We start from the raw sequence: 26687 nt of genomic DNA, 5'->3' as shown, positions 1-26687 counted from the left end.
GGAGTGAAAGCAGGCCATTGAGGCCCTCCAGGAGGTCATGGTAAAGGGCGAGTGCCCCTTGGGCATTACCAGCTTCAGTGCCAGCCTGGCCCCCTCACAACACTACCCAAGTAGCAATGCCCAGGGGGCACTCTAGCACTATCCACTGAGCATCAGGTAATACCAAGAGGGCTGGGGTCTAATGATGGTGATCATTAGTGGTGGGGGTCCCACTGCCACGCTGCAGTTGTGATCAGTGCGATGTCCAGAAGGATAGCAATCGGGCAGTGATGAGGAGTTGTTTGGCTGGCCAGTGATCAGGAGGCCAGCAGTGCAGGGCTACTGTGAATGCACTGAGCTCCACTCTGTAGGATCTGTGAATGTGCAGTGGCCCGCTCAGCGTTATGTTACCACCCTCTTGGGTGGAAATCGGCTCTTTATCATGATTTATGCTAGAGCACTCTGTGTGGGAGATTCATTTTGAAAATCCTGCTTTAAAAAAAACCATAGGTATTTACTCCAGTTTTTACACCATTTCAGCACTGATTTTTTTATTTGAGAGAATCTTGAGTTTATAACAGTGGGAATTAAAATGGTTGAGCCTATGGCAGTACCCTCTAGAATGCCTGTAGCAATGTCCTGGACCTGAGATGAATGAGGTCTGAGACCTGGCCTTCAGCAATCACAATCATTTGTGATAGATACGACTCCAGCCATGGGTTTTCCTTCAGATTCTCGGTGGGATTGTGGTTGGTGCAGACTCAATGGGCCAAACAGCCTCCTTTTGCACTGTAGGGATTTTATGATTCTGTGAACTTCCATTTAACAAGGGCTCTTCAACACTCAGTCAAATGCCTTCATGTCAAAGACAGTCACTGTCACTTCACCTCTGAAGTTCAGACCCTTTGTCCACGTTTGGATAAAGGTTGCAATGGTGCAAAGTGGTTCGACAGAATCCAAACTAAACAACAGTGGGTAGGATATTGGTTATCCCAAAATATGCAAATAATAATTAGTTTGAACTTAGTCCACTCGTTCTCAAAAGTACTTTGGGAAAGAAAAATTAATTTATATAGCACTTTCTACAACCTCAGGATAACCAAATGCATGGCTAAGCCAAGCAAGTGTAATTAGTGCTGCAGCACAGAAAAATGTTGCAGCCTTACTGTGCTGCAAAATCTCTCATGATTTAAGAACAGTGTGTCTTTGCTGGTAGCGCTTATGGGTTAAAGAGTCAGAATGCTTTTGCAAAGGTGAATTATGTTTTCAGGTTACTAGCATGCACTGGATACGGAAGTGTCTATGGACGTGGTCTACATGGACTTCTAAAAGGCATTTAAAAGATTCTGCACCAGAATAGCAAAATTGAAAGCACACCAAATTTGAGTTAACTTTGTGGCATGGGCTAGTAATTGTTTGGGAGGTAGAGACATAAGAACATAAGAAATAGGAGCAGGAGTAGGCCATCTAGCCCTTCGAGCCTACCCCGCTATTCAATAAGATCATGGCTGATCTGAAGTGGATCAGTTCCACTTTCCCGCTTTCTTCCCATAACCCTTAATTCCCTTGCCTACCAAAAACCTATCTACCCGTGTCTTAAATATATTTAGCGAGGTAGCCTCCACCACTTCAACGGGCAGAGAATTCCAAGACAGTAGGGTTAAATGGAATATTCTGACTGATGGGATGTAACAAGTGATCTGGGGGCTTGCATTTCTCCTCACTATTATGTAAGATTTGGGTGGACGAATACATTTTTATATCAAAGTCTAAAGATGAAACTCAATTAGGGAGGAGCAGTGAAATGTATTGATTAGAGCAGGAAGTTACAAAGGAGTGAAGACAGAGCAGCTGAATGAACTCCAATCAGCTTTACCCAAGCTGGGATGAGTGCAAGGTCATCCATTTTTAATTCAAAAAAATTCAAAATTTAGAATAATTCTCAATGATAGCAGGCTGAGAAGTGTGCAGAAGCAAAGGGATTTGTAGACATTACTAAAAACTAGTACACAGGTATAAAAAATAATAAAGGAGGCTAATAGAATGTTGACTTTTTAAAGGGGGTTGGAATATAAAGATGAGAAAGTGATACTTCAGTTGAAAGTCTTAATCAGACTCTATTTAGAATACTACATTACGTTTTGGACACTTAACCTTGGGAGAAATTTACTGACCTTAGTACAACACACATTCACCAAAATGAAACAGGGACTCAAAAATTTAAATTATTAGGCCAAGTTGCTTATATTAGGCTCATATTTCTTCCAGTTTACAATTGTATAAATCGAGGTTTATAAAAATGATAGTGTCAGGTTTCATAGGATAGAGAGATAAATTATTTCCTCAAGTGGAGGAATCCAAAATAAGCATAATTTTTAAATTAGAGCTTGAGCATATAGGTTAAAATCAGGAGATACTTCTTCATACAAAGGATAGTGGAAATTTAAAACACATTCCCTCAAAGGACACTGGATGGTGGATCACTAGAAATGTACAATAAGTATAAATTAAAAAAAGTCAAGAATACAACAGCAACTTTACATTTACATCCTGCCTTTAACTTAGCAAAGGTGCTTCACAGTAGCATTAAATAAATCTGACACTGAGCCACATAATGGGATATTATGGGAGATAAAAGAGGTAGATTTTAAGGAGCATCTTAAAGCATGAAAGAAGCTTAGGAAAAAGAATTCCAGATCATAAATTTAATATTTGAATTTATTTTTAAAACTGGAGAGTCCAACTTTTTATGTACATTACTGTCAAAGTAGGTGGGAAGGGGCAGTCCTTTTCTTCAAGAGCCCAAGAAGACATTCAGAATACATTAGTAATTCACAGGTGTTGCTGGCTTTGCATCCTCCAGGTCAGCACCCAACCAGCGATACCTGCGATGACGTCGCAAAACTTCAATTGCTTTTTGTTCAATAGGTGTTGGGTTTATTCCCAAGTCCTCCAGACCAGGAAGGTCAGGGTACTTCAGGTCTGTGACGTGCAACTAAAATAAAATTTATAAGCATAAAGGTAAATATGACATTTTACAAACTGCAATTATTTCAATGCTTCTTCCAATTTTCATTTATGCAAGTTCTACCAAACTTCCCTTTTCAAGAGTAGCATTTAAATTTGATTAAAATTTTAAATTTGAATAGGAAAACTCTCAGAAGTAAATTCCTATAGAGTCTAAAATTTAAAAAACAAGACCGTATATAGTTTTCCTTTCTAAAGGACGGAACTGCTGCAGAAAACTACACTATAATCACCACTGACTGAGCGGCACTAACCTTTAATCCACCGAATGCAATTCAGCAAATTGATTGCAATACCATTCAGTTTAGAGATTATTCTGTTCATCTGTCTTTGAAATCAGTTTAACTGCATCTCCTGCGTGTCTATATTTAAAGGAGTTTGAGTACATGGCTTCCTTCTACATGTCTGCCATAGAAGGGTTGAGCATGCAATCAACCTTGGCTCAGAGACAGCACTCTCAGTTTAGTCAGGAAGTCATGGGTTCAAGTCTTACACCAGGACTTGGCAAATAATCAGAGCTGAGTGGAGTATGGAGGGAGTACTGCACTTTTGGCAGTGCTAAATTTCAGATGAGATGTTAAACCATGATTCCATCAGGCCTCTTAGATGGATGTAAAAGATCCCAAGCACTATTTGAAAACAAGTTACTTTCATGTGATAGCCAATACTTATCCTTCAACAACTAATATAGCTCAAGTAGGTAATTTGTCTAAGTGGTTTATGCAATCTTGCTGTGTGAAAATTGTATATGACAATAATGAAGACATTTCATTATTCAAGAAGATCTTGAGATTGTGAAAGAAGCTACATAGATATAAGTTTCTCCTTCCTAAAAATAGAGCACACAAGAATATAGGGTGGCTGTATTAAGCATCCATTCATAACTTTGCGGCTCAGAGATCTACCTTCAAAATGCACATAAGGGACCTCCTTAATTGAATACATGTTTTATTGTCTAAGGCCAACTATTCTTATGTTTTTGGTTTAACTAGTCTTGTTGTTTCTTGCTACTAATCCATGCTGCTTATTCTTAAACTACAGTAGGGAATCCAGGAAAAATTGGAGATCTGGGAATTATGGGGTCAAAGAAAGAGGTGTGTACGACTTGGGGGGAGATGCGGGGGGGGAGAGAGACGAGGAGATTATGGAATAGGGAGACTGAAGAATAGGCCTCCAGGAAATATAAAGCTGGAAAAGGGGACACACTGGTGAATCTTGGTTTGGAATAACAATGATCTCTGGAGAATGAGGGCTCAAGGTGATTACTGGGGATGAAGGATAATGGAATGGAGGGATGTTTGGGGCTTAAAACAGGTTTGTCCTCCTCCTCACCCTCTATTTCTTCTCTCAGCCTGCTCATGGTTGACCTCCTGATTCTTGGATCTCTTGTACAGGAGTTGCTGGCAGGAAACGACAAGCAAGGGTACCAACTGATACAAGGTAAATGCAAAAATATTGCATTTGTAGACATCAAGTGTTCAAATGCCACATAATCAGAATATCACATGTTCAAAGCTCCAGGGAATGCCTCCACCTAGAGTTGGCAACCCACGGCCTGAACTAGGTGCGCACTTGAGCCATCTAGATGATGTGAAACAGCAAGTCAACAAAGGCTAACATCAGGTAATTATGGATGGAGTGCACATTTAAGATGTCAGCAGACTAGATAATTTGCTGCAGGAAAATTTGCCTCATCACCTGAAAAGTATACTCGGTAATCTACCATATATTTAGAAAATTTTATACATACAAGCACTTCTTACTCAAGGGTCCACACTTCCTCCTCAACACGTTGGTTGTTATACTTTTGGTATGTAGAGTCTATGTCATACTTGTATCTGATTAGCTCCAATTTTACATTAATAAATTAGAGTAAAACTATAGCAGAAATTTGGCATGATTTACAAATGGAAGAGGAAAATGGATAGTGAAACTGCCACTGAAAAGTTAAATAAGAGCCAATGGTCAATCATTTCAGGAGAACTGAATAGAATGAATTCCGTTAAACTATCAAATCAATCAAAATACCTTTATATGTCCATTCCCCCAGCCCACTGCCCTTTTCCAGCCACCCACATCAAGGGAAAAAAAATCTAAAAAGTACCAAATAAAAGCAAACTGGTGCAGATGCTGGAATCTGAAACCAAAACAGAAAATGCGGGAAAATCTCAGCGAGTCTGGCAGCATCTGTACGGAGAGAAAAGAGCTGACGTTTTGAGTCCAGAGGACCAAGGGTCAAGGGTTTGACATCTGGTCTTGAAACGTCAGCTCTTTTCTCTCCTTACAGATGCTGCCAGACCCACTAAGATTTTCCAGCATTTTCTCTTTTTGGAATCTAAAAGTACCAACATGTGTAATAAAAGTAAAACAATGGTGAAATTGATAGGGTCAACCTTGGCTCAGACAGTAGTACCCTGAACACACAACCTTCTGATTCAGAGACAAATCTCACTCCAGGACCCAAGCACAAAAATCAAAATGAACACTGAGAGGTGCAGCACTCCCTCGGTCTTGCACTGGAGGTGTCAGCTTTTGGATAAGATATTAACATAGGGCTTCATGTGCCTTCTTTGGTGAATGTAAAAGATCCCACGGCATTATTCTAAAGAAGAATGGGGGAGTTAACCTGAGTCACCTGGTCACTACTTATCCTTCGATCAACATTATCATATTGTGTGCAAGTTGGCTGTCATGTTTCCTACATTGTAACTTCAAAAGTATATTGACTACAAAGTGCACTGGGACATTTGATTGTCTTGAAATTAGCACAAATCTTTCTTTTTATAAAATTACATAAATCATATTGGAAATGCTTCAATTAGATTTGCCTGGACACCACACCCATCTCCTCCACCAGGTCCAATGTCCTGGTACAGCTTTATTGTTCCCATCTCAAATCCATGCCTCATAAAAGAAACCTAAGCCTGGCTAACCCGATCCCAGTGTCTGGCATGCTACCCACAATAAGCTCCAATCTTTTCAAGAACCTGGTCCAATGCTCCCAGATACAAAACACCCTCCTCAATACATGCACATTTTACTAGCACTTGCCCAAATGAATAGTGGGAAATGTGGCGGCCATTTCCTGTTAGTTCACCGATGAGGAAAAAGCACCAAAATGTGACATTGGTTTTTGATGGTGTTGGCTGACAGAAAAATGTTAGCTGGACACAGGAGAGATTCCTGCTGTTCTTCAAAAAGCATCATAGAACTGAAGCATCTGTCTAGATTGCACGTTGGAGGCCCAAAATGCAATCAAACATTGGTGAGTTTGGTGAAGAAATATTGCTTAATTCAACATTTAGCTGTTGTTAACAAGAGCTTCTTATCAAATCATGATTGAAGCCGAGTGCAACACACTTCTGAACAGACTTAAAAATATTTTTGGTTATTTTCTATGTATAATTTTGATTGAAAAAAATCTGATGCTAACTGACCTAATAATGTACTAAGTACAAGTAAGTCAACGGTATACATTAAAATCAAACACATACCCTGTCCACTTTGTCACGAGATGTCCATTGATCAAATGGGCTTAATTCAAAGAACCGTGCCACCAAACTGTGATAAAAGAATGACAGCCATTTATTAGATTAAAGCCAAACTGGTCACTGTACATACATAATGTAACTAAGTAACATCAACATGTTAAACCCCATTGCACTGATTTATAGTGTGTCCTAACATAGCTTCACTGCAAACTCACCATTGCTTCATCCAAATCATTAGCTCAATTGGCTGGATGACTGGTGCATGATGCAGAACAATGTTAACAACACGATTTCAATTCCTGTACCGACTGAGGTTATTCATGAAGGCCCTGCAGCCTTAATGAGGGCAGCACAGTGGCACGGAGGTTAGCACTGCTGCCTCACAGCATCAGGGACCTTGGTTCGATACCCAGCTTGGGTTATTGTCTGTGCAGAGTCTGCACATCCTCCCCGTGTCTGCGTGGGTTTTCTCTGGGAGGTCCGGTTTTCTCCCACAATTCAAAGATGTGCTGGTTAGGTGCATTGGCCATGCTAAATTCGCCCTCCGTGTACCCGAACAGGCGCCGGAGTGTGGCAACTAGGGGATTTTCACAGTAATTTCATTGCAGTGTTAATGATAGCCTACTTATGACACTAATAAATAAACTAAACTGCCATCTCAACCTTGCCCTTACCTGGGGTGTGGGGACTGTCAGGTTAAATCACCACTTGTCAGCTCTCCCCTTTTAAGGGGACAGCAGCCTATGGTCATCATGAAAAGCTGTTTAACTGAATATAAGTTAAATTGTACAATCTTAAATAGAGTGCAGGAGAAAGAGCTGGAGATGCACCTATGCAATAACAACTTGTATTTATATGGTTCCTTTAAAATTATAAAACCTTCCAAAGTATTTCTTAGCAAGTATTATCAATAAGGTTTGACACTGAACCACAGAGACAGTGGTTAGCACTGCCGCTTCACAATACCAGGGACCCTGGTTAAATGTAGGCCTTGGGCCACTGTCCATGTGGAGTTTGCACATTTGCCCTGTGTTTGTATGGGTTTTTTCCAGGTGCTCCGGTTTCCCCCCACACTCCAAAGATGTGCACGTTAAGTGGATTGGCCTTGCTAAATTGTCCCTTAGTGTTAAGGGGTTAGCGGTGTATATACATGGAGTTGTGCCATAGAGCCTGGCTGGGATTGTTATCGGTGCAGATTCGATGGGCCGAATGGCCTCCTTCTGCACCGTAGAGATTATATTATAAATGCAGAGTGATGTACGAAGATATACTAGAGTAAATTTTACACTTTAGAGACAAAAAGGATGGCTCTTAGAGTTGCTTCTATCCTACAGTTCATTCAAGGCATTCTCTCAACCACAGGCTAAGAGAAAATAGAATGGACAGGGAGTTAAACTGGATCATTTCACTTTTGGATGCTGATGTCTCTGCTGTGTGTTCCAGCACTGTAACTCATGGTTGGTACTTACTGGTAGATGGGCCTTGGCAATGGATATGAAACAAATGGTCTATGCATAACAGCATATACATATTTCACAAGGTCATGAAGAAGGTATCGATGGGGCCTGTTAAATAAAAAAGTTTTTCAGTTTGTGAATGCTAAAACAGAAACATGTTAATTAGTCTTCAATCCATTACCACATCATGGAGACAAAAATGCACTTCAAATAAGCTTAATTTTAACCAAAATGAAGTCATACAGATCATTAATAAAACCAACCCAAATAATCATGGAATTGCAATCCATATTGCCAGTTCAAAAGTCAAATAAAATTACACTGTAGCCCAATGTCCCCTCTGAACTGCACCACCATGCAGCAACCCAAAAGTCTCCAATTCAGCATGCACAGTTACACAAGAAATTTTGAAGGAGCCATGCAATTGAAGCAAATTACCTGTGCACTTCAAAATAAAAATAGAGGATACATTGCTGTAGTCCGAATTTTAGCTTTATTATAATCCACCGCCAATTGTAACAATGCATAAATATGCATGGATACTAATGTTCAAACTCCAGCCACAATGCATGTTGATAAGGAAATGCATCATAGCCACTGAAGGTGAAGTGAAAGGAACGGAATCTATTAAAAACAAGCATTTTGGATAATTTGTGACAGGCCTATCTTCCAGGAGAGAGGGAAAATGGAGGAGAACAACAGCCATGTCAAAAGCAAAAGGAGGAAGGGCAGAGCAAGTCCATCCACACAGAAAATCGTTCATTACTTTCAACTAGGGATATTTGTGATACGGCGGACAGGAATAGAAACCAGGCCGAAGGGGTATGAACAAAGAGTGATGATTTTGAAGAAGAGTGAAGGAAAGTCAGAGGCGAGTTAATCATTGCAAAGGCTGAAAAGGTTTAGGAATGAACTTTACGAAATGAGGGGACAGCACTGCTGTTAAAAGAAAGGGTCAACGTCTGAAGAAAGGAAGAAACTGATGAGAAGATCTAGGTCGGGGGATACCAAATATTGGGTCAAATAGGAAATTTGAATGAGACTGAGAAGAAAGAAAGGAGGAAAGGCTGGGAGGCCAAGAGAGTTCAGGAGAAGGTGTGGGCAGGAAGAAACAGAAATAAATGTTAACCTTACTTAAAACTTACCCAACTATAACATACGATTTTCCATTGGAATCAGCATCCTTAATAGCAGCTATAATTGCCTTGGCCACATCTACCACCTTTTTATAAAGACAGAAGAAAATATATTTACACAATTGGTCAAAATAAAGTAATGATTATAGGCACCAGCTAAATAACTTAAAACAAATCAGAAAAGTTTCTAATGTACACACGTATACAGGTTGCTTTACAGTCCTCATGCCCATAGAAATAAGGGGTGTGGCACGTCCAAACCAGCGCATGTCTGGGGAAAGAAATTGTAACACTAATTACACACTTGAAAATGACTATCACTTTGTACAAAATTTAATTTCATGAGGGGCAGGCAATTCTTTTCCTATTCTGAAAATATGCATATCTGTCAATTCACTCATGCCTTTATTTCAAACATTTAATAGCAAAATACAACTATAGCACCATGGTACTCAAATGGAGACTCTTCTCCAGTTCCAATTCAGGCTCTCACTGCTAAACAATTGTGCTGGATTGGCTCCACTGTCCTGAAGTCGAATTTCAGAAGGGATATTCGCCCTTCCCTTGCCCACCATAAGTTTTGACTTCAACATTAAGGGCTTCAGCATAATTTCTGGTACTCCAAAAGTTTTAATTTTTTTTTGTATGTAATTTGTGGGCAAGATTTAACTTTACACAGAATGTAGGAGCTGGAGTGGACCAATTGGTCCAAACAAATCACAGCTGATCATCCACCTCTTCTGTCATTTTTCCCTACTATCCCCAAACCCCTTAATATCATTAGTATCCAGATATGTATCGGTTTCTGTCTTAAATATACTCAATGATTGTCCCTCAAACTGAATGTGAAAATCAATCATAATATGGTCACTGCTACCTACAGGCACCTTCACTACGAGATTATTAATTACTCCTGTCCCACTGCCAGATCTCATATCGCCTGCTCTCTGGTTGGTGCTAAAACATGGTGTTCTAGGAAACTGTCCATAAACACTATGAACTCATCATCCAGACTACCTTTGCCAATCTACGTGTTAAAATCACCCATGAAATTCACCGTACTTTTCTCACAAGCATCCATTATTTCTTCCTGTATACCCAGGTCCGACAATGTAGTTACTGTTAGGGGCCAATAAACCATTTCTCCCATATCAGTCTTTCAGCCCCACATTTAGAACTCTAATCTGATTTACCACGCCAATTTATTTGTGGTTCAGGAAGTAATTCAAAGATCATTATCTTTGAGATTCTGCTTTCTAATTTAGCTTCTAGTTGCTCACAATCCCTCAACAGAACCTCCTTCCTTGCCCCACCCATATCATTGGTATCTAAGTGGACCATGACCAATGGATCCACTCCCTCCCAATGGAGGTTCGTCTCCATACCAAAGCAGATGTCCCAAAATCCAGCACCGGACAGACAACACAGCCATGTGGGGTCTTGCTCTTGGTTGCAGAGAACTGTGTCTATCCCACTGATTTTTCAGTCACAACTACTACTACACTCTTAATTACTCCCGTTTGAATGGCTTCATGTATCATGGTACAATGGTCAGTTTGCTCATTCACCTCGTAGCCAACACTTTCATTCATTTTACTGCAAGAACCTTGAACCTGTTGAATAATTGCAAAGGTTAAAGTTCTTCCATTTCTACGTCTGGGACACCCCATACCTGTCTCACTTGCAGTCACACTCTCCAGTCTCTGACCACTGACCGAATCAGAAGACTTTTTGATTTGATTTAATTTATTGTCAATGTATTAGTATACAGTATACATATATTAGAATTCCTTATCCCCGGAGGTGTGATTGCCTCCTGGCAGAAAGTGTCCAGGTAACCTTCCCCTTCTTGATACATTGCAGTGCCTGCAATTCGCCCTCCAGCTCAATGATTACAAGCCAAAGCTCCTCAAACTGCCGATACCTACTTCAGACACATTTGCCCTGGATCACCCCAGCGCCCAGGAACGTCTACATTCTGCAGTTGCAACACTTCGCTAGCCCTGATTAAATTGGACAGGCCTTTGAAAGAGTTGAAAAACACATGACAAGTCTATGATTCTGTAGGCAAAGGGGTCTAAAATATCAGCCCACGTATCTGAATAATTCAAAACATGAACAGAGATTCAAAGCACCATATGCTTACAATAAAGCTCTTACGTGAAAAATAATTTAGGAATCTGTCTTCTCTTCCAAATATTTCAGATGGTTTGATGATGATGGAATCTGGGAATTCTTCTCTCACAACCTTTTCTCCAACAGCCTGCAAGACAAGATTCAGAACAAACTTATTTCCATTTTGTTCTTGCACTTTACTACTAATAAAGAAACTTTGTAACTTTTGAAAGTCCCATTCTTCCTACCTTTGTTCTTAAGAGCTTTGAAATGCTCTTAATGTGAGCATTCAGATGAGAAACATGGATTAATTTTTCAACTCCGGCTTCCCTGGCTGCACACGCAATATCCTCTGCAATTTTGACATGGACATCCTCAAATTTGAAGTTCCTAAAAACAAAAGTTAACCATTGATCACAACAGGAAAACCTAAATCACTGGAAAAAATGCAATGTTTTTGGCAGTCATTGTCAAATACTCCAATGTCTAGACGCAGAGTAATCTTTAATACATTGCGAAGAGTTCAGTTCAACTTATGATAGTGGGGGAGGACAGGATAGAAACAGAGCTTGTAGTGGAAATGAAAGGTCTCAAGATGCTGCAATGTTGGAGGGCTTTGTACTTCATTCAAGACTGAATGTCTGACAGGTATTCAGCAACATTACAGATCATGAAGGGAGCAAGGTGCATGGTTCAGGTGAAGTAAAGTTAGGCATCTTCAGAACATGTAAGGAAACTGACTCCAATAAATAACATTTATAAGGGGAAGCCTCTGTCTTCACGTTGGTAGCTGAAATTAAGCACTCGATATGGCAAACTCAGCGTCTAGAGAAATTATGAACACAATTTGTCTTAGCCTGATGTTGTAAAATGGGTAATAGCCAATTAGTATTAAATCTCTCTCATTTTCAGGAGATGTGAGACAAATGTGATTTAGTTCTCACCTCTGAATCAGAAGGTTGTGGTTTGAAGTCCCACTCAAGGACTTGAGCACAAAAATCGAGGCCGACATTCCAACGCACCGATAGTTTGCAGTACTGAGAGAGTGCTGCACTGCCGGAGATGATGTCTTTCAGAACCAAAACTTGGTCTGCCCTCCCAAGTGGGCACAAATTATCCCATGGCATTATTTTGAAGAGCACTCAGTGCAACATTTCCCTTTCAATCAATACCACAGGAGAAACAGATTCTTTGGCCATGATCATATCTGTTGTTTGTGGAAACTTGCTCTGTACAATTTAGCTGCCATTTTTCCTACAAGAATCCAGTAACTGCAAACATACTGCATTGGCTGTAAAGCACTTTGCAATGCCTGTGATGGTGAAAATTATCTATATATTATATATATATATAAATGCAAGACATTATTTTTCCTTTCTTTATCAGGAGGTCCCAGTTTAAAAACTGGTGTGTGCAAAGTTAAGCAATATCATCCAAGGCTTGTTTTAAGCAGGTGCAATTTCTAGCAGTTTTTAAACTAGTCTAGTTTGAGTTCAGTGCTTTGAAGAGGGTAGATAACTGGAATACAAATCCCACGTCTGCAGTAGCCAAGTAGGCCTCATTCTGAGTTAGCTAAACATTCCCCAGCCTGGAAATTAAAAAGGAATCCTAATGTGTGGCAGCTGATCTACATTTAAAACAATAAATTCTGTACAGCAAAATAATAACTATTCTTCCTTTGTTAAATTGATGCTTACCATGTCTCCCATTCCCGTCCAACAAGATTAATAACGACATTGGAATGTTCCACAGCTCGTCTAGTGGAATCTTTATCTCTAGGATTCCACTCCTGACAACCAAATATAGAAGTAATGATCATATTAAAAGACAGATTAAACATCTGCTCAGCCTTTGTAACATCAGTGAATAGCTGGTAATCCATAATTCAAAGCAACCCAACTCAGTGTATATGTTTGCATTTGTTACTCTGTGATTTTCACTTTGAATTTCTTGGGTCTTTGCAGCTTACTTTAGATACTTTGGAATTACTGCACCCGGAGGAAACCCATGCAGACACAAGGAGAATGTGCAAACCACACAGACTGTGACCCAAGTCGGGAACTGAACCTGGGTCTCTGGCGCTGGGCGGCAGCAGCGCTAACCGTTATGCCACCGTGCCACTCCAGGGAGAGAGAGAGACTTCTTTTCAGCTTGATGCCCGTTGTAAAAATTAAAATTCAAATCTGCAACTCCAAACTGAAAATGAAAAAAAACTCCTATCAACTGACCCACCAACCAGTTTTTTTCTCCTAACAACGCAGACTCATAAACATCCAGTAAAAATAAACAAACCCCCCCTTGAAGCAGCAATAAAAAGACTTGTAGACAGCCTGGCAACAATGAGAAAAATAAACTGAAAAGGTTTGTTTACAATTGCTAGCACATGATTAAAGAAAAACACTTCTTAAAGGTACACTAATGTCACACCTTTCTGTGTTGTGCTTAAAATGTAATCTTTGCCATAGCTATCAATTAGACACTAAGTAATCTGAGTCCAAAACACAGCCCCACAAACTGAATAAATTACAGCAAATTTGAGTGAAAGTTGTTTGGATGATCCTTTCCACTTGCCCAGCTTGATAATTTCCTCTTCAGTTATATAGGAAATGCTTAACCATCACAAGTTTATTTCAAACTGGTAATTCGGCTCCAGAAGAAATCAAGTATAAGCTTGCGTCAATATCACAATCATACTTTTGAAAACTCGAGTATTTGAGACTCACTAGAAAGGTCAGCTGTCCCAGATCACCCATAGGTTTGAGATGATTAATATCATAAGCATCACAACGGTGTGGGATCACTACCTGAGAGCCAATCCGCCCTAAAAGCAAAAAGATTTTTATATTAAACAAAACCTTTACATTAAAGTGCAACCTTCTTGGTATTGCATACATTGAAAGGGCATATGAATATCTACAACAGGAACTCTTCAAATAAACATTTCAAAATTCATTTACCATTTGGTTTTTGAATGTTCCATAATAGCTTGTAATGTTTTACTTCTAGTAAAATATTTTTAGTTAACTGCCAAAAACCCATCTCATCGTTATGTCTCAAAGTTTCCAAACCAAAGAACTGATGCAGATGTCTGTTTACCCCAAGTAGTGTGCAACTGAAAACTATAAAAAGACTTTTTTTTGCACCTTGTGAGATGGATTTAATTTTACTTCTGTGGCTTCAGAAACAATATTAATTTTAATTAGAAAGCAAGGATTTCACTTCTTCTTCTGAAGAAGAAGAAGAAAAACCGTCAGAAGAGTTTACAGGTTGGTCGCTTGTGGTATCACATGGGAAGCCAAAATCAACTTAGCTTTCGGAAGACTTGCAGAAGCTAACACATGGAGAGCAAGGAATATTATTCTACCATGAAGCTGAAAAGCAAGGGGCCAGGGATTTAGGTTAGAATATAATGTTGAAGTAACTTTTGTACTGCACAATTTAAATAAATTATGAATACTAGCCAGTTCAAAGAAATTTGCATTGCACTGGTGATAACTTGTACGGTGGTCAGTTTGGGACTACATGCAAACTCAAAACCCCTATCACTAAGTAAGCATGATATGAAATGTAGCATCACAGTCATCTGTCATAGTGCCATCAGTGTAACATTTGCTGTATAAAATGCCAAGACTTACCTTATATTTAATATGTTAAGGACAATTCTAAGATCATTCACAAAGTCTGCCACTAAATCTACAAATTCAAGTAGTTTTTCTAACCTATGAGCCACAGATTGCAATGTACCAAAAAGATATGATCTTTTTAAAAAACATTTTAATATTACTTTCTTTCATTTCATTGGGTTAAGGTCATTCAGCTCACTGAAGTACCCTTCTATTAACCAAAATTAATCCCTCCAGAACACTGGCATCCTTCTATTATACAAATTTTTCCAATGTCTCTTCTATGGAGCTCAGCCCTTGTCTCATCATAATGTCTAATGGTATTTTCCCTAAAGCTCAGCAATTATGTTGCTTGGTAGATCATTAACAGCGAGTAATTTTTTTTTCTGCTTTTGGTTTAAGTTTACTCTTGGCAATTTTCTTACTTTCTTGGTATACTATGAAGCAATAATCTGGGGTTCACTAATCTTCACAGTTTATTACTCCTTCACAATGCTTTCGATGCTTTCCTCCAGACCTCCTCTAGTCTTTCCCCATAGCTTATCCGCTTTACACTGGGACCTGCCCTTTTCCCACACATTTTCTAATGCAGAAGTATTTGTTATGGTGATAGCAAATAGCTTTCCAATTATGAACTACGCAGTGTACTTTGAAGCCAAATATACCAACAATATTAACTAATTAAACAAATTCCTTCACCACTTTATCTGAATATCGAAAGTGACCTAGAAAAATTGCTTTCACATCAGTAAAGAATGGCCACCAGTTGCAAACAGAAAGAAAAGATTCTGCTGTGGGTGGCATTAAATTGTGCCAAGTGCCACAGGAGAGGCTTGGAAAGACACATTTCATCTGTAAGTTTTACAGTGAACACCTCAAATATACAAGTACAATATAAGTGGATTTGTTTGAATTCAAATAGAAAGCTTATAAGATTTTGTGATCCCACAGGAAAGGGGATTTTTTTTTCCAACAGCCCTAGCAGTACACAACATTAGTTAGAGGCTATGAAGAACAAGGCTTTTTAGGAGAATTATCACAAAGTGGCGGCTCTGGACCTTTATTTGCACACAATCATGGAGGAAGACAGACCGACACCTTGCCCAATACGGACAGGAAGTGGTGTTATATCTTGGTCCTAGATGTTTGAATTCCCATTCAGGCTCCAGATTTGACAAAATAGAGGTCAACACACAGAGTAACAATCAAAGCAAAGTCCATTAATTTCACTCATTTCTCTGCTTGAAAACAGAAGGCAAGGAATATGAAACCATGTGCTCGCCACTTTTTGTGGGCTAAGTTTATATTTTTCAGGTACCACCTTCCTTACAACAAAATAATTAGTTGGCATTTTTGCTTTCAGTTGTGGGCAAAGGACAGTCTTTCACTTTCACTCTCATTTTAAAACCTGCTTGCCTGTCCCTTTGTATGTTTTTTGTGGGAGGGAGCTCAGACTCCCACTTCCTCCCTTCAGTGAGTCTCCTGTAGATCCATTAATAAAAGCAGCCAGCTTTCCTTGCACATTGCTGCATAAGCTTGTAACCTTCCACTGTTCTTAATATGCATGGAAATCATCCTGGCTAATTTTCCTAGAATGAGTCAACAAATCCTCAATATATCAGTTGTGAATTCCTAACACGAGCCTATCTAGCTTCAATACATAGAAGTTTTCAAAAACTTCTGCAAACTCAATGTTTAAAACATAACCCTTAAACATAACATGGTCTTAAAAGCTTGTAACTGAACGATGATCAATGATTCCAAAACATGACAAATGCCAAGGAGTTCAAAGATTGCGATAAAAAAAACTACATGTATAGAGTGGAGAACAATGGAGTACAGTTAGCCATTTGCAATAGCTCAACAATCAAAACCTTAAGTCAGTATAAACACATTGTTTGTGTACCCACTTTCTGTATTAATTATACCTCAGCATCCTTTGGGAGTGGTGTTATAGGATAGGTGATGATTTCCATCTATAAGGTTATGCATTGGAGTTTGGAGATGTTTTAAAATAAGAAATATTCATTTATTAAGAATGTGTTGAGTGGCCTTTCCCCACCACACCATCCAAATTTGCACCTTAGCTTTATCTCAATAATGTTCTTTCATGATTTAAATTATATAAAATGCTGAAAAAATAATTGGATACTTTCAATGCCCTTTGCACAACTCAATTATTTGTATATTTACTCTCCAGTTGTTTTGCAAAATGGAGTTCACAGTGCAGTCTTCCATTGGCTCTATCCAGACTCCCCACTGCCTCGGCAAAGCAGCAGCATAATTAAGGACCCCACACACCCCGAACATTCTCTCTTTCACCTTCTTCTGTCGGGGAAAAGATACACAAGTCTGAGGTTACGTACCAACCAACTCAAAAACAGCTTCTCCCCTGAAGTCATCAGACTTTTGAATGGATCTACCTTGCATTAAGTTGACCTTTCTCTGCCCCCTAGCTATGACTGTAACACTACATTCTGCATTCTCTTGTTTCCTTCTCTATGAACAGTATGCTTTGTCTGCAAAGCACGCAATAACAATACTTTTCACTGTATACACGTGACAATAAAAATCAAATTAAACCAAAATCAAATCAAAATGGTATTGCAGCGTTCATTACAAGAACTCATGCTGTTTGAAAACAAAATTTTATTTCACAGAAATGTTAAAAAGTCTGCAGTAAAAGCTAGTTTAGAAAAAACATTCATAATTGCTATTGTAAATCAATATCAATACTTGCAACAGATCTTTCTTACCCAGCCTGTTCACCACATATCGTCCAAGAAATCCAGATGCTCCAAAAACCGTAGCCACAATCCCACTAAAAGACGAACGTCCACCTTTACCACGAGGGATGACAGCATGATGAACATTCCTTTTCTGAATTAAAATGGACACGGTTGACGCCAAACCAGGTGAGAGAGACCCTGAAAGACAACACAAGCAGTGAAAATTGACATATAAATTGTTGTTACTTGTTGTGTATAAGAAATGTTGTCTATATGCCAATTTTATATATTCAAATTGAAAGTTGTTTTCTACAAGAATTAGGAAAATGGTTGCTACCTGTAGCTGACACAAAGTAAGCACTACTGTATAGTAGACGCTTAAAAATATTGTCTGAGAACAGACTTTAAATTTTACACAGGCGAACAAATATTATAAACTTTTTTTTGAGCTGTCACATTAGATAGCAGTTCCAAAAAGATCAGTCTTTCGGGTCAAACCAAGTAAACAAACTCAAATTACATTCAGACAAAGAAAAAGGGGGCGGCTCCCCAAAAGGAGGGTGAACGGCTCGAACAGAAACAAAAAGTACAAAGGAAACTTAAGACACGTCAAATCAAAATGCGATTGTCAGGGTCTATAAGACACCTCAGCCCCTGCCGTGCCCAACGGGCGCGGAAGGACAACATTGAGTTCATATCAAATTAGATACAATACATCCACCAAGCAATATCCAGGGCGGCACAGTAGCAAAGTGGTTAGCACTGCTACTTCACAGCTCCAGGGACCTGGGTTCAATTCCCGGTTCAGGTCATTCTGTGTGGAGTTTGCACAATCTCCTCGTGTCTGCATGGGTTTCCTCCGGGTGCTCCGGTTTCCTCCCACAGTCTAAAGATGTGCAGGTTAGGTTGATTGGCTATGCTAAAATTGCCTCTTAGTGTCCTGAGATGTGCAGGTTAGAGGGATTAGCAGGTAAAATATGTAGGGATATGGGGGTAAGGCCTGGGTGGGATTGTGGTCGGTGCAGACTTGAAGGGCCTCTTTCTGCACTGCAGGGTCCTATGATTCTATGAATATCTTCCCTAAGATGCAGTTACTCACTTTTCATCCAATTAAATTAATAATTGTAGAATAAAGGAAACCACAGGAGCAATAATAAAGAACACAAGATATCACTCAATCTTCTCGATTCAAGAGAAAAGTGGAACTCTAACATCACATTAAGATGAAGTTTTAGGACAACTCAAAACAAAATCTTTCAGAATGAAAATGAACAACAATCAGAATCTGAAATCCAATTAATCCATGTACTAATTTTAAAAGGTCTGATTCATTAATTGGTAAAATGCCCTCATCTATTGTCAAAATTCAAGCATCTTTGTCTGATCTGTAGCACATTTCTCATAACTCACCCGCTTATGAAGAAACAAAAAGTTCCCATAACTCATACTTTCTACCTCATGCATCACCAGGTTGTCATTAAGCATTTCCTCAAACATAACAACCATGTTAATACACAATTATCTGAACCCCAAATATTATTTCCATTACTCAGTAATTTGTACATGTTTGCCAATCTATTTAACTGCTTTTGGTCTCATGGCAGTATCCTCTACATGGAACAAGTCAAATGCAGACTGTACAATCATGAACATCTCTGCCCTGCTCCCACTGCACCTCACCACTTCCAACTGTTGCCAAAATCTGCCAATATCAATCATGTTGACAGCACAGCAACACAAGAGGGAAAACTTCCATTTCTATATACACCTTGGAACATGTCTAAGAAACATGAAAATGTGCTCCACAAACAGTGAACAAAACCAGCGTACTTCAGCTATTTCACACACAGCACATTGAGATGATTGTCGCTTGTGCTGGTTTAGGGAAATTTATTAGTGTTTATTTATTAGTATCACAAGTAGGCTTACATTAACACAGCAACAAAGTTACTGTGAAAATCCCCTAGTCGCCACAGTCCGGTGCCTGTTCAGGTACACTGAGGGAGAATTTAGCATGGCCAATGCACTTAATCAGCACATCTTTGGACTGTGGGAGGAAACTGAAGCACCCGGAGGAAACCCACACAGACACGGGGAAAAGATGCAGACTCCACAGAGAGTGACCCAAGCTGGGAATCGAACCCAGGTCCCTGGTGCTGTGAGGCATCACGCAAGGAAAATTCACTACAAAATAGGAATTTGCATATCAAAGCCCAGAACGAAAGCTGATGTTAAGATTCTCGCAGGTGAGGCTCAAACCCAAAATGTTCTGAAACAGAGGTAACAGTGCTACTAAATCACACCCCAAATAGATGGATTTTCATCACTGCCATACGTTTTAAATTAATTTTCTCTTTGATTTTTTTACACACAAGTTGTGAACTTGCTGAAAAGCCTAGACTTGAGTTTTTGTCTGTGTGCAGAGGGAGGTGAGAGCAGCCAGAGCCCAGGTAGCGGGGGGAGACCGAGACCGGCCCCCGGCTTGGCTCTGCCGGGAATCCACAACCAGCCACGGGGCTGAGGCCGAGCCGGGACTGACCTGACATTGGAAGGACGCGGGCCCGGATCCCACCGCCTAACTGCGCCGCCATCTTGCTTCAGCTGAGACCAAACACCCAATCCGCGAGCCGCGCTGTCAACAGAGCTTCAGGGGGAGGAGTCAATATTCACCAATAGGAACAAAGCACTCGAAATCCATTGTCCAATAAGATCAATATACAATAAACACCGCTGTCCAATAGGATCAATGCACCATAATCCCCACTGTCCAATGGGATCAATGCACCATAAACCCCACTGTCCAATAGGATCAAGGTATCATAAACCCCACTATCCAATAGGATGAATGCACCATAAACGCAACTATCCAATAGGATGAACGCACTATAAACCTCAGTCTCCAATAGGATCAATGAACCGTTAACCTCACTGTCCAATAGGATCAATGAACCATTAACCTCACTGTCCAATAGGATCAATGAACCATTAACCTCACTGTCCAATAGGATCAATGCACCATTATCTCCATTGTCCAGTAGGGTCAATGTACCTTAAGCCTCGCAGTCCAATAGGCTCAGAGCATCAGACTACTATCCACCAATAGAATTAGTACACCATAAACACTGTTGTCCAATAGGGTCAATGTGTGTCAATAGTACAGAATTATTGAAGGATTCACAACTCCGAATCATGGCTTCCAGTTTTTTCTATCCTGTTGATCATATTTGAGCCAAGGGGCCTGTTTCCATGCTGTAAACCTCGATTACTTGATATAAATTGAGTCTAATCCATTCATTAGTGGATATTACACTCCTTGAAAGAAAGTGATAAATGCTCACAGTCTATATCATAGAATAGATATAGACAGAGGCCATTCAGCCTATCAAGTCTTTACTGACTACAATCCCACCCAGGCCTTATTCTTGTAACCAGCACATTTACCCTGCTAATCCCCCTGACACTAGAGTCAATTTAGCACGGCCAATCAATCTAACTTGCACATCTTTGAATTGTTTAAATGTTTAAACTCTGTTTTATTACTTTACAATTATCCTTTATAAATAAAATGTTTAGTTTTTTTATTCGTTCATAAGAACATAAGAACATAAGAAATAGGAGCAGGAGTAGGCCATCTGGCCCTTCGAGCCTGCCCTGCCATTCAGTAAGATCATGGCTGACCTGTCGTGGCTCAGTTCCACATTCCCGCCCTCTCCCCATAACCTTAATCCCCTCTCTTATCAGAAACCCATCAACCCGCGTCTTAAAAATATTTACTTGATGTTCACCTACATGAGATGTAGGTGATTTTGATTGCACTAAAGAAACCTTGCACATCATAGTTGTCAGTTTACTGCTGGATCCCCTATGCTTTTTGCAACCACCATCTGTTCTTTAGGTAATGGGTTTTTGCTGGAACTCAGCCTTCGTCCATCTGTAGAGCTGCTTCCTTGCTTTTGAGTTGGATTGCTGTTTGAGGTTCAGAAAAACCTTGCACTTGCACTTCCTGGAGGTCCTGGTCTTTCTCATCAGACTGCTCTTGGTATTTCATAGCCGAGTGACCAAGTGTCTCTCCACGGTGCTGATTATGAAAGCTTTGATGGGCAGATCAGACCCATAGAACCATAGAAAATTACAGCTCAGAAATAGGCCTTTTGGCCCTTCTTGTCTGTGCTGAACCATTTTTTGCCTAGTCTCACTGACCTGCACTTGGACCATATCCCTCCACACCCCTCTCAGCAGCCGATTCTTCACCTATGTTCTCCCCGTTCTCTTCTTCTTCCCCCCTTCCCCTTCTCCCCCCCTCTCTTCCCCTTTTCCCCCTTCCCCTTCTGCCCCCCACTTTCCTTTCTCCTCCCCTCTTCCCCTTCTTTTTGTCTTCCCCTTTCTACCCCCTCCCCTTCTCCCCCCTCTCTTCCCCTTCTCCCCCTCTTCCCCTTCTCCCTCCCTCTTCCCCTTCTCCTCCTCTCTTCGCCCTTTCTTTCCCTTCTCCCCCTTCTCTTCCCCTTCTCCCCCTCTCCCCACTCTCTTCCCTTTCTTCCCCCCTCTTCCCCTTCTCCCCCTCCCCCTTCTCTCCCTATCTTCCCCTCTCCCCCTCCTCCTTCTCCCCCTCCCTCTCTTCCCCTTCTCCCCCTCCCTCCCTCCCTCCCTTCCCCTTCTCCCCCTCCCTCTCTTCCTCTTCTCCCCCTCTCTCCCCCTTCTCTCCCTCTCTTCCCCCTCCCCCTCCCTCTCTTCCTCTTCTCCCCCTCCCTCTCTTCCCCTTCTCCCCCTCTCTCCCCCTTCTCTCCCTCTCTTCCCCCTCCCCCTCCCTCCCTTCCCCCTCCCCCTCCCTCTCTTCCCCTTCTCCCCATCTCTCCCCCTTCTCTCCCTCTCTTCCCCCTCCCCCTCCCTCTCTTCCCCTTCTCCCCCTCCCCCTCTCCCCCTTCTCCCCCCTTCTCTCTCCCCCACTCCCTCCCAGAATGTAAGGGAACTCCAGCACTTTGAATAACCCTGGCTCACACGCCAACACTTCCGTGTTTTCTCATCCCATGCCATCCCCCTCTCCACTCAGCAGCATAACCTGACGGATGAAATGTTACTTCCTTGTTTCTTATTGTTTTTGTTGTTGTTGTACCTTAAAATGGTTGCATTAGGAAAGCAAAGGCAAGCCCCTTTTAAGTAAGTCTAAAATTGAAGGAAAGCATGTACAAGAGATACAAGGTACATTCAGGATACAATGAGAAGGAAGAGAGAGGCTTTTAACAAGTATAAGAGGAGTAAGTCTGTGGAGGCATGAGAGGAGTACAGAAGGTGCAGGATGGAGCTTAAGAAATCAACTGGAGAGCAAAGAGTGGATATGAAAAAGCTCTGGCTGGTAAAAGTGGGGAAAATCCTAAAATATTCTATAAATATATCGATGAGAAGAGGATAATCAGGGAAAGAGTAGAGACCGTTAGGGACCAACGGGATATCTGTGGGTGGAGGAAGAGGACATTGGTAGGGTATTAAATGGAAATTTCACATCTGCCTTCACCCATGAGAATGAGGAGGTGGTTATGGAACTTGGGAAGGGAGACTATGAGGGTCTACAGAAAATTATCATACAGAGTGACAAGGTATTGGATGCATTGGCAGGCTTAAAAGTGGACAAACCTCCAAGTCCAGATGAATTATGTTCCAGGCTTTTGTGGGAGGCAAGGAAGGAAATTGCAGAGGCTCTGACCCAAATTTTTAATTCCTCTCTGGCCACAGGGTGGTGCCAGAGGACTGGAGAATACCTAATACCGTCCCACTGTTAAAGAAAGGTTGTAGAGACAAGCCAGGGAACTATTGACCGGTGAGTCTCACGTCTATGGTTGGGAAACTATTGGAGAAGATTCTGAAGGAGAGAATCTAACTCCATTTGGAGAGGCAAAGTTTGATCAGAGATAATCTGCATTAGTTTTGCCAGAGGGAGGTCATGACTAACAAATTTGATAGAATTTTTTGAGCATATAACCAAGTGTATGGATGAGGGTAGTGCAATTGATGTAGTTTGTATGGATTTGAGCAAAGCCTTTGACAAAATTCCACATGGGAAATTTATTAAGAAGGCTAATGCATTTGGGATGCAGGGTGATCTGATTCATGATTGGCTTAGCGGTAGGAGACAGTGGATGGTGACAGATGGCTGCTTTAGTGACTGGAGTCACGATGTGGAGATGCCGGCGTCCGACTGGGGTAAACACAGTAAAAATTTTAACAACACCAGGTTAACATTCAACAGGTTTACCAGTTCCAAAAGCTAGTGGTGTTTGCTAGAAATAAACCTGTTGGACTTTAACCTGGTGTTGTGAGACTTCTTTAGTGACTGGAGGCCAGTGAACCGGTGGCGCACCACAGGGATCTGTGCTGGGCCCCCTATTGTTCGTCATTTATATAAATGACATAGATGACTATGGGGGGAGTAGCATCAGTAAGTTTGCCGATGACACAAAGATTGGCCAGTTGGTTAACAGTGAGGCAGAATATCTTGGGTTACAGGAAGATATAGATGAGATGCTCAAATGGCCGTATAAGTAGCAGATGGAATTTAACCCTGAAAAGTGTGAGGTGATGCACTTTGGAAGGAGTAATTTGACAAGGAAGTATGCTATGAAAAGGTCTGACACTGGGAAGTTCCAAAAAACAAAGGGATCTTGGTGTGTTTGTCCATTGATCTCTGAAGGCAAAAAGGCAGGTTAATAGGACAGTGAAAAAGGCATATGGCACACTTGCCGTTATCAATTGGGGTATAGATTGCAAAAGCAGAGAGGTCATGAAATATTGATAAGGCCACAGCTGGAGTACTGTGTGCAGTTCTAGTTGCCACATTATAGGAAGGATCTGAATGCACTGAAGGGGGGTGCAGAGGAGATTTACCGGGATGCTGCCTGGAATGGAACAGTTAAGTTAGGAAGAGAAGTTGGATGGGCTTGTGTTGTTTTTGTTGAAACAGAGAAGACTGAGGGGCCACCTGATTGAGGTGTTCAAGATTATGAGGGGCATGGAACTTGTGGATAGGGAGCAGCTATTCCTCTTATTTGAGGGGTCAGTTACGAGGGCACACAAGTTAAAAGTGAGGGCTGGGAGATTTAGGAGGGATTTGAGGAAAAATGTTTTTACTCAGAGGGTGGTGACAGTCTGGAATGCACTGCCTGGGAGATTGGATGCCTCATATCCTTTAAAAAGTACCTGGATGATACTTGGCATGCCATAACATTCAAGGACCAAGTGCCAGCAAGTGGGATTAAATGCGCAGGTCAGGGCATTTCATGTGTTGGAGCAGACTCAATGGGCCGAAGGGTCTCTTTAGCACTGTAGTATTCTGTGGTTCTGTGAAGAACATTTAGAGACACAAATCTATCAAAATCCCTCATTTCAAGTTTACAATGAAATGAATTGAACAAAATCATCGTGATAGAGCTATTGCCAGACAGCAGAGGTCAGTGCACTCTCAGCATACCGTATCAAGGTATAATTGTGAAATAATCAAACATGAGGCCTAATTTTAACTCCTGACAAAGAGTGTGGCATGCAAGTGCTGAGACTGTTGGCAAAACAGATAGTCCTCCACAATGCGATGCCCAGATTTTATCTTAGTCGCATAGATATCATCAAAAGCAGGTGTTTTGTGCAGCAAGAGACCATCATCGGGCACCCTATGAACGATCCCTATATTTCAGTGGATGTCAGGAGGATCACCCAACTGATGGAGTGGGAGGGAAACTCAGAAAAGGGGAGGCCCAAGGTTTCTTTCTGGGGGACTGCAAGAACATGGCTACTCCTCTTAGCCCATGTAAGACTAAAGTAAGAATAACTACATGGGCCTCTTCATAACTTAAATGTTCCATCCCAGACAGCATCCTAGTAAATCTCCTCCGCACCCCCTGCAATGCATTCACGTCCTTCCTATAATGCTCTTCTTGCATTACTACCCAGAAGGAAAACAACAGTTCGGATTAGTACTCTTATTTCCCCATTTTATTGTTTTTTACTTCTGGGTAGCCTCACTGGCTTCTGAACACAGGCTTCCAGTTAAGTTTGTGGTCAGGGCCTCTTTGCATATTTAAAGAAGGGTGTTGCTGCCTTTCAATAGTCATCCTCTTGCCTTTGTAGAGGAGCAATTTCAGATTATAACCCACTGGAAGGGCTCATGCAGGTTTGTTGTACTGTCATGAGCCATGTGGATTTTATCTCTGAGAGCATCTCAACTTGAAACACCGGTTCATGGTGGTCTATAGTTTGGTTTTGCAATGGTGTGAGGAGTCACGTGAAATCTGCAGTAAGAATAACCAGCATAGTTATTATTGTGCAACAGTAACTAAAGACTATTTATTAAACTAAAGACAAATGGACACGACTAGGACTATAACACTCTAAGACAATTAAATCTATGAACTATTAAATGCACGTAGTTTATATAGGTATTAGCCCTTGTTCCAAAAAGTATATGCACAAAAATGATCCCTAAGCTCGAGATTTTCCCATTCTGAAACAACTTCAAAAATAAATAAATCTATAAATCAAATCCAGCTTATTGTTACCATGCAATACAAGGTGGATGATTGCATCTGGGAAACATCTTTTAAACAGATTTTTAAACTGCCTTATTGAAGATTCCTGCACTATCTTGGCTCTCGAAACTTCTTAAATGTTAAAATGGCCTCTCAGACTCTGAGATGCAAAACTGACCTCTCCAGCTCTTAGAAGTTACAAAGCCTTCATGGCTGTAAAACGTTAAAGTAGCCTGCTTGCCGCTGCAGGTGCTGGCAATTATACCCTAGTCCCTCTGCGATTTTCCTCTTTGTGTATTTTGGGCTGTCTGGATCTCTCACATTCTGTGTCTCTCAGAACTAGAGTCTGTATAACCCACTGATCTCTGAGTCATCTAAATAAGCTGTTTCCTGACAGTAGCTGTTGATACCTACTGATGATGCCTGAGTCTGTCTGCTAATCTTGTTACTGGGAAAAATCACATTCCACGATCCCCTTGGAATGCTGCCTACTGCTGTGGCTAAGCAAATCCATGACAATATCAATCAATGTAATCACTAGCATGCCCAGTTTACCATTTTGGCTGGGTAAAATCAGTCTTTTGATAAAAAACATGCATAAATACTATCAATGATATTGA

The 26687-nt window shown here is 40.8% G+C and overlaps 1 protein-coding gene across 1 annotated transcript; it reads right to left on the bottom strand.

The window, feature by feature from the left end:
• Positions 1–2679: 2679 nt before the first annotated feature.
• On the bottom strand, positions 2680–20191 carry ndufa9a (NADH:ubiquinone oxidoreductase subunit A9a). Its single transcript, XM_080207352.1, has 11 exons — positions 20097–20191; positions 17585–17755; positions 13929–14026; positions 12903–12994; positions 11454–11595; positions 11251–11353; positions 9291–9361; positions 9100–9176; positions 7967–8062; positions 6501–6567; positions 2680–2974 (listed from the first exon to the last, which is right to left on the bottom strand). The coding sequence occupies exons 1-11, from the start codon at positions 20146–20148 to the stop codon at positions 2804–2806; spliced, it is 1140 nt and encodes a 379-aa protein (XP_080063478.1). The 5' UTR covers positions 20149–20191; the 3' UTR covers positions 2680–2803.
• Between the last annotated feature and the right edge of the window lie 6496 nt (positions 20192–26687).

Source organism: Carcharhinus amblyrhynchos, chromosome 19 (genome assembly GCF_965287045.1).
Source record: "Carcharhinus amblyrhynchos chromosome 19, sCarAmb.v2.hapA, whole genome shotgun sequence".
Taxonomy (NCBI): Eukaryota; Metazoa; Chordata; class Chondrichthyes; order Carcharhiniformes; family Carcharhinidae; genus Carcharhinus; species Carcharhinus amblyrhynchos.
This window is presented reverse-complemented; position numbering and strand designations above follow the sequence as displayed.

Coding starts and splice junctions, on each gene's coding strand:
- ndufa9a (XM_080207352.1), bottom strand. CDS start 20,148: ATGGCGGCGCAGTTAGGCGGTGGGATCCGGGCCCGCGTCCTTCCAATG. Junction 11,354..11,453: donor CAAAGCTCTTAAGAACAAAG/GTAGGAAGAATG, acceptor CTTGTCTTGCAG/GCTGTTGGAGAAAAGGTTGT. Junction 2,975..6,500: donor CTCGTGACAAAGTGGACAGG/GTATGTGTTTGA, acceptor ATTTTATTTTAG/TTGCACGTCACAGACCTGAA.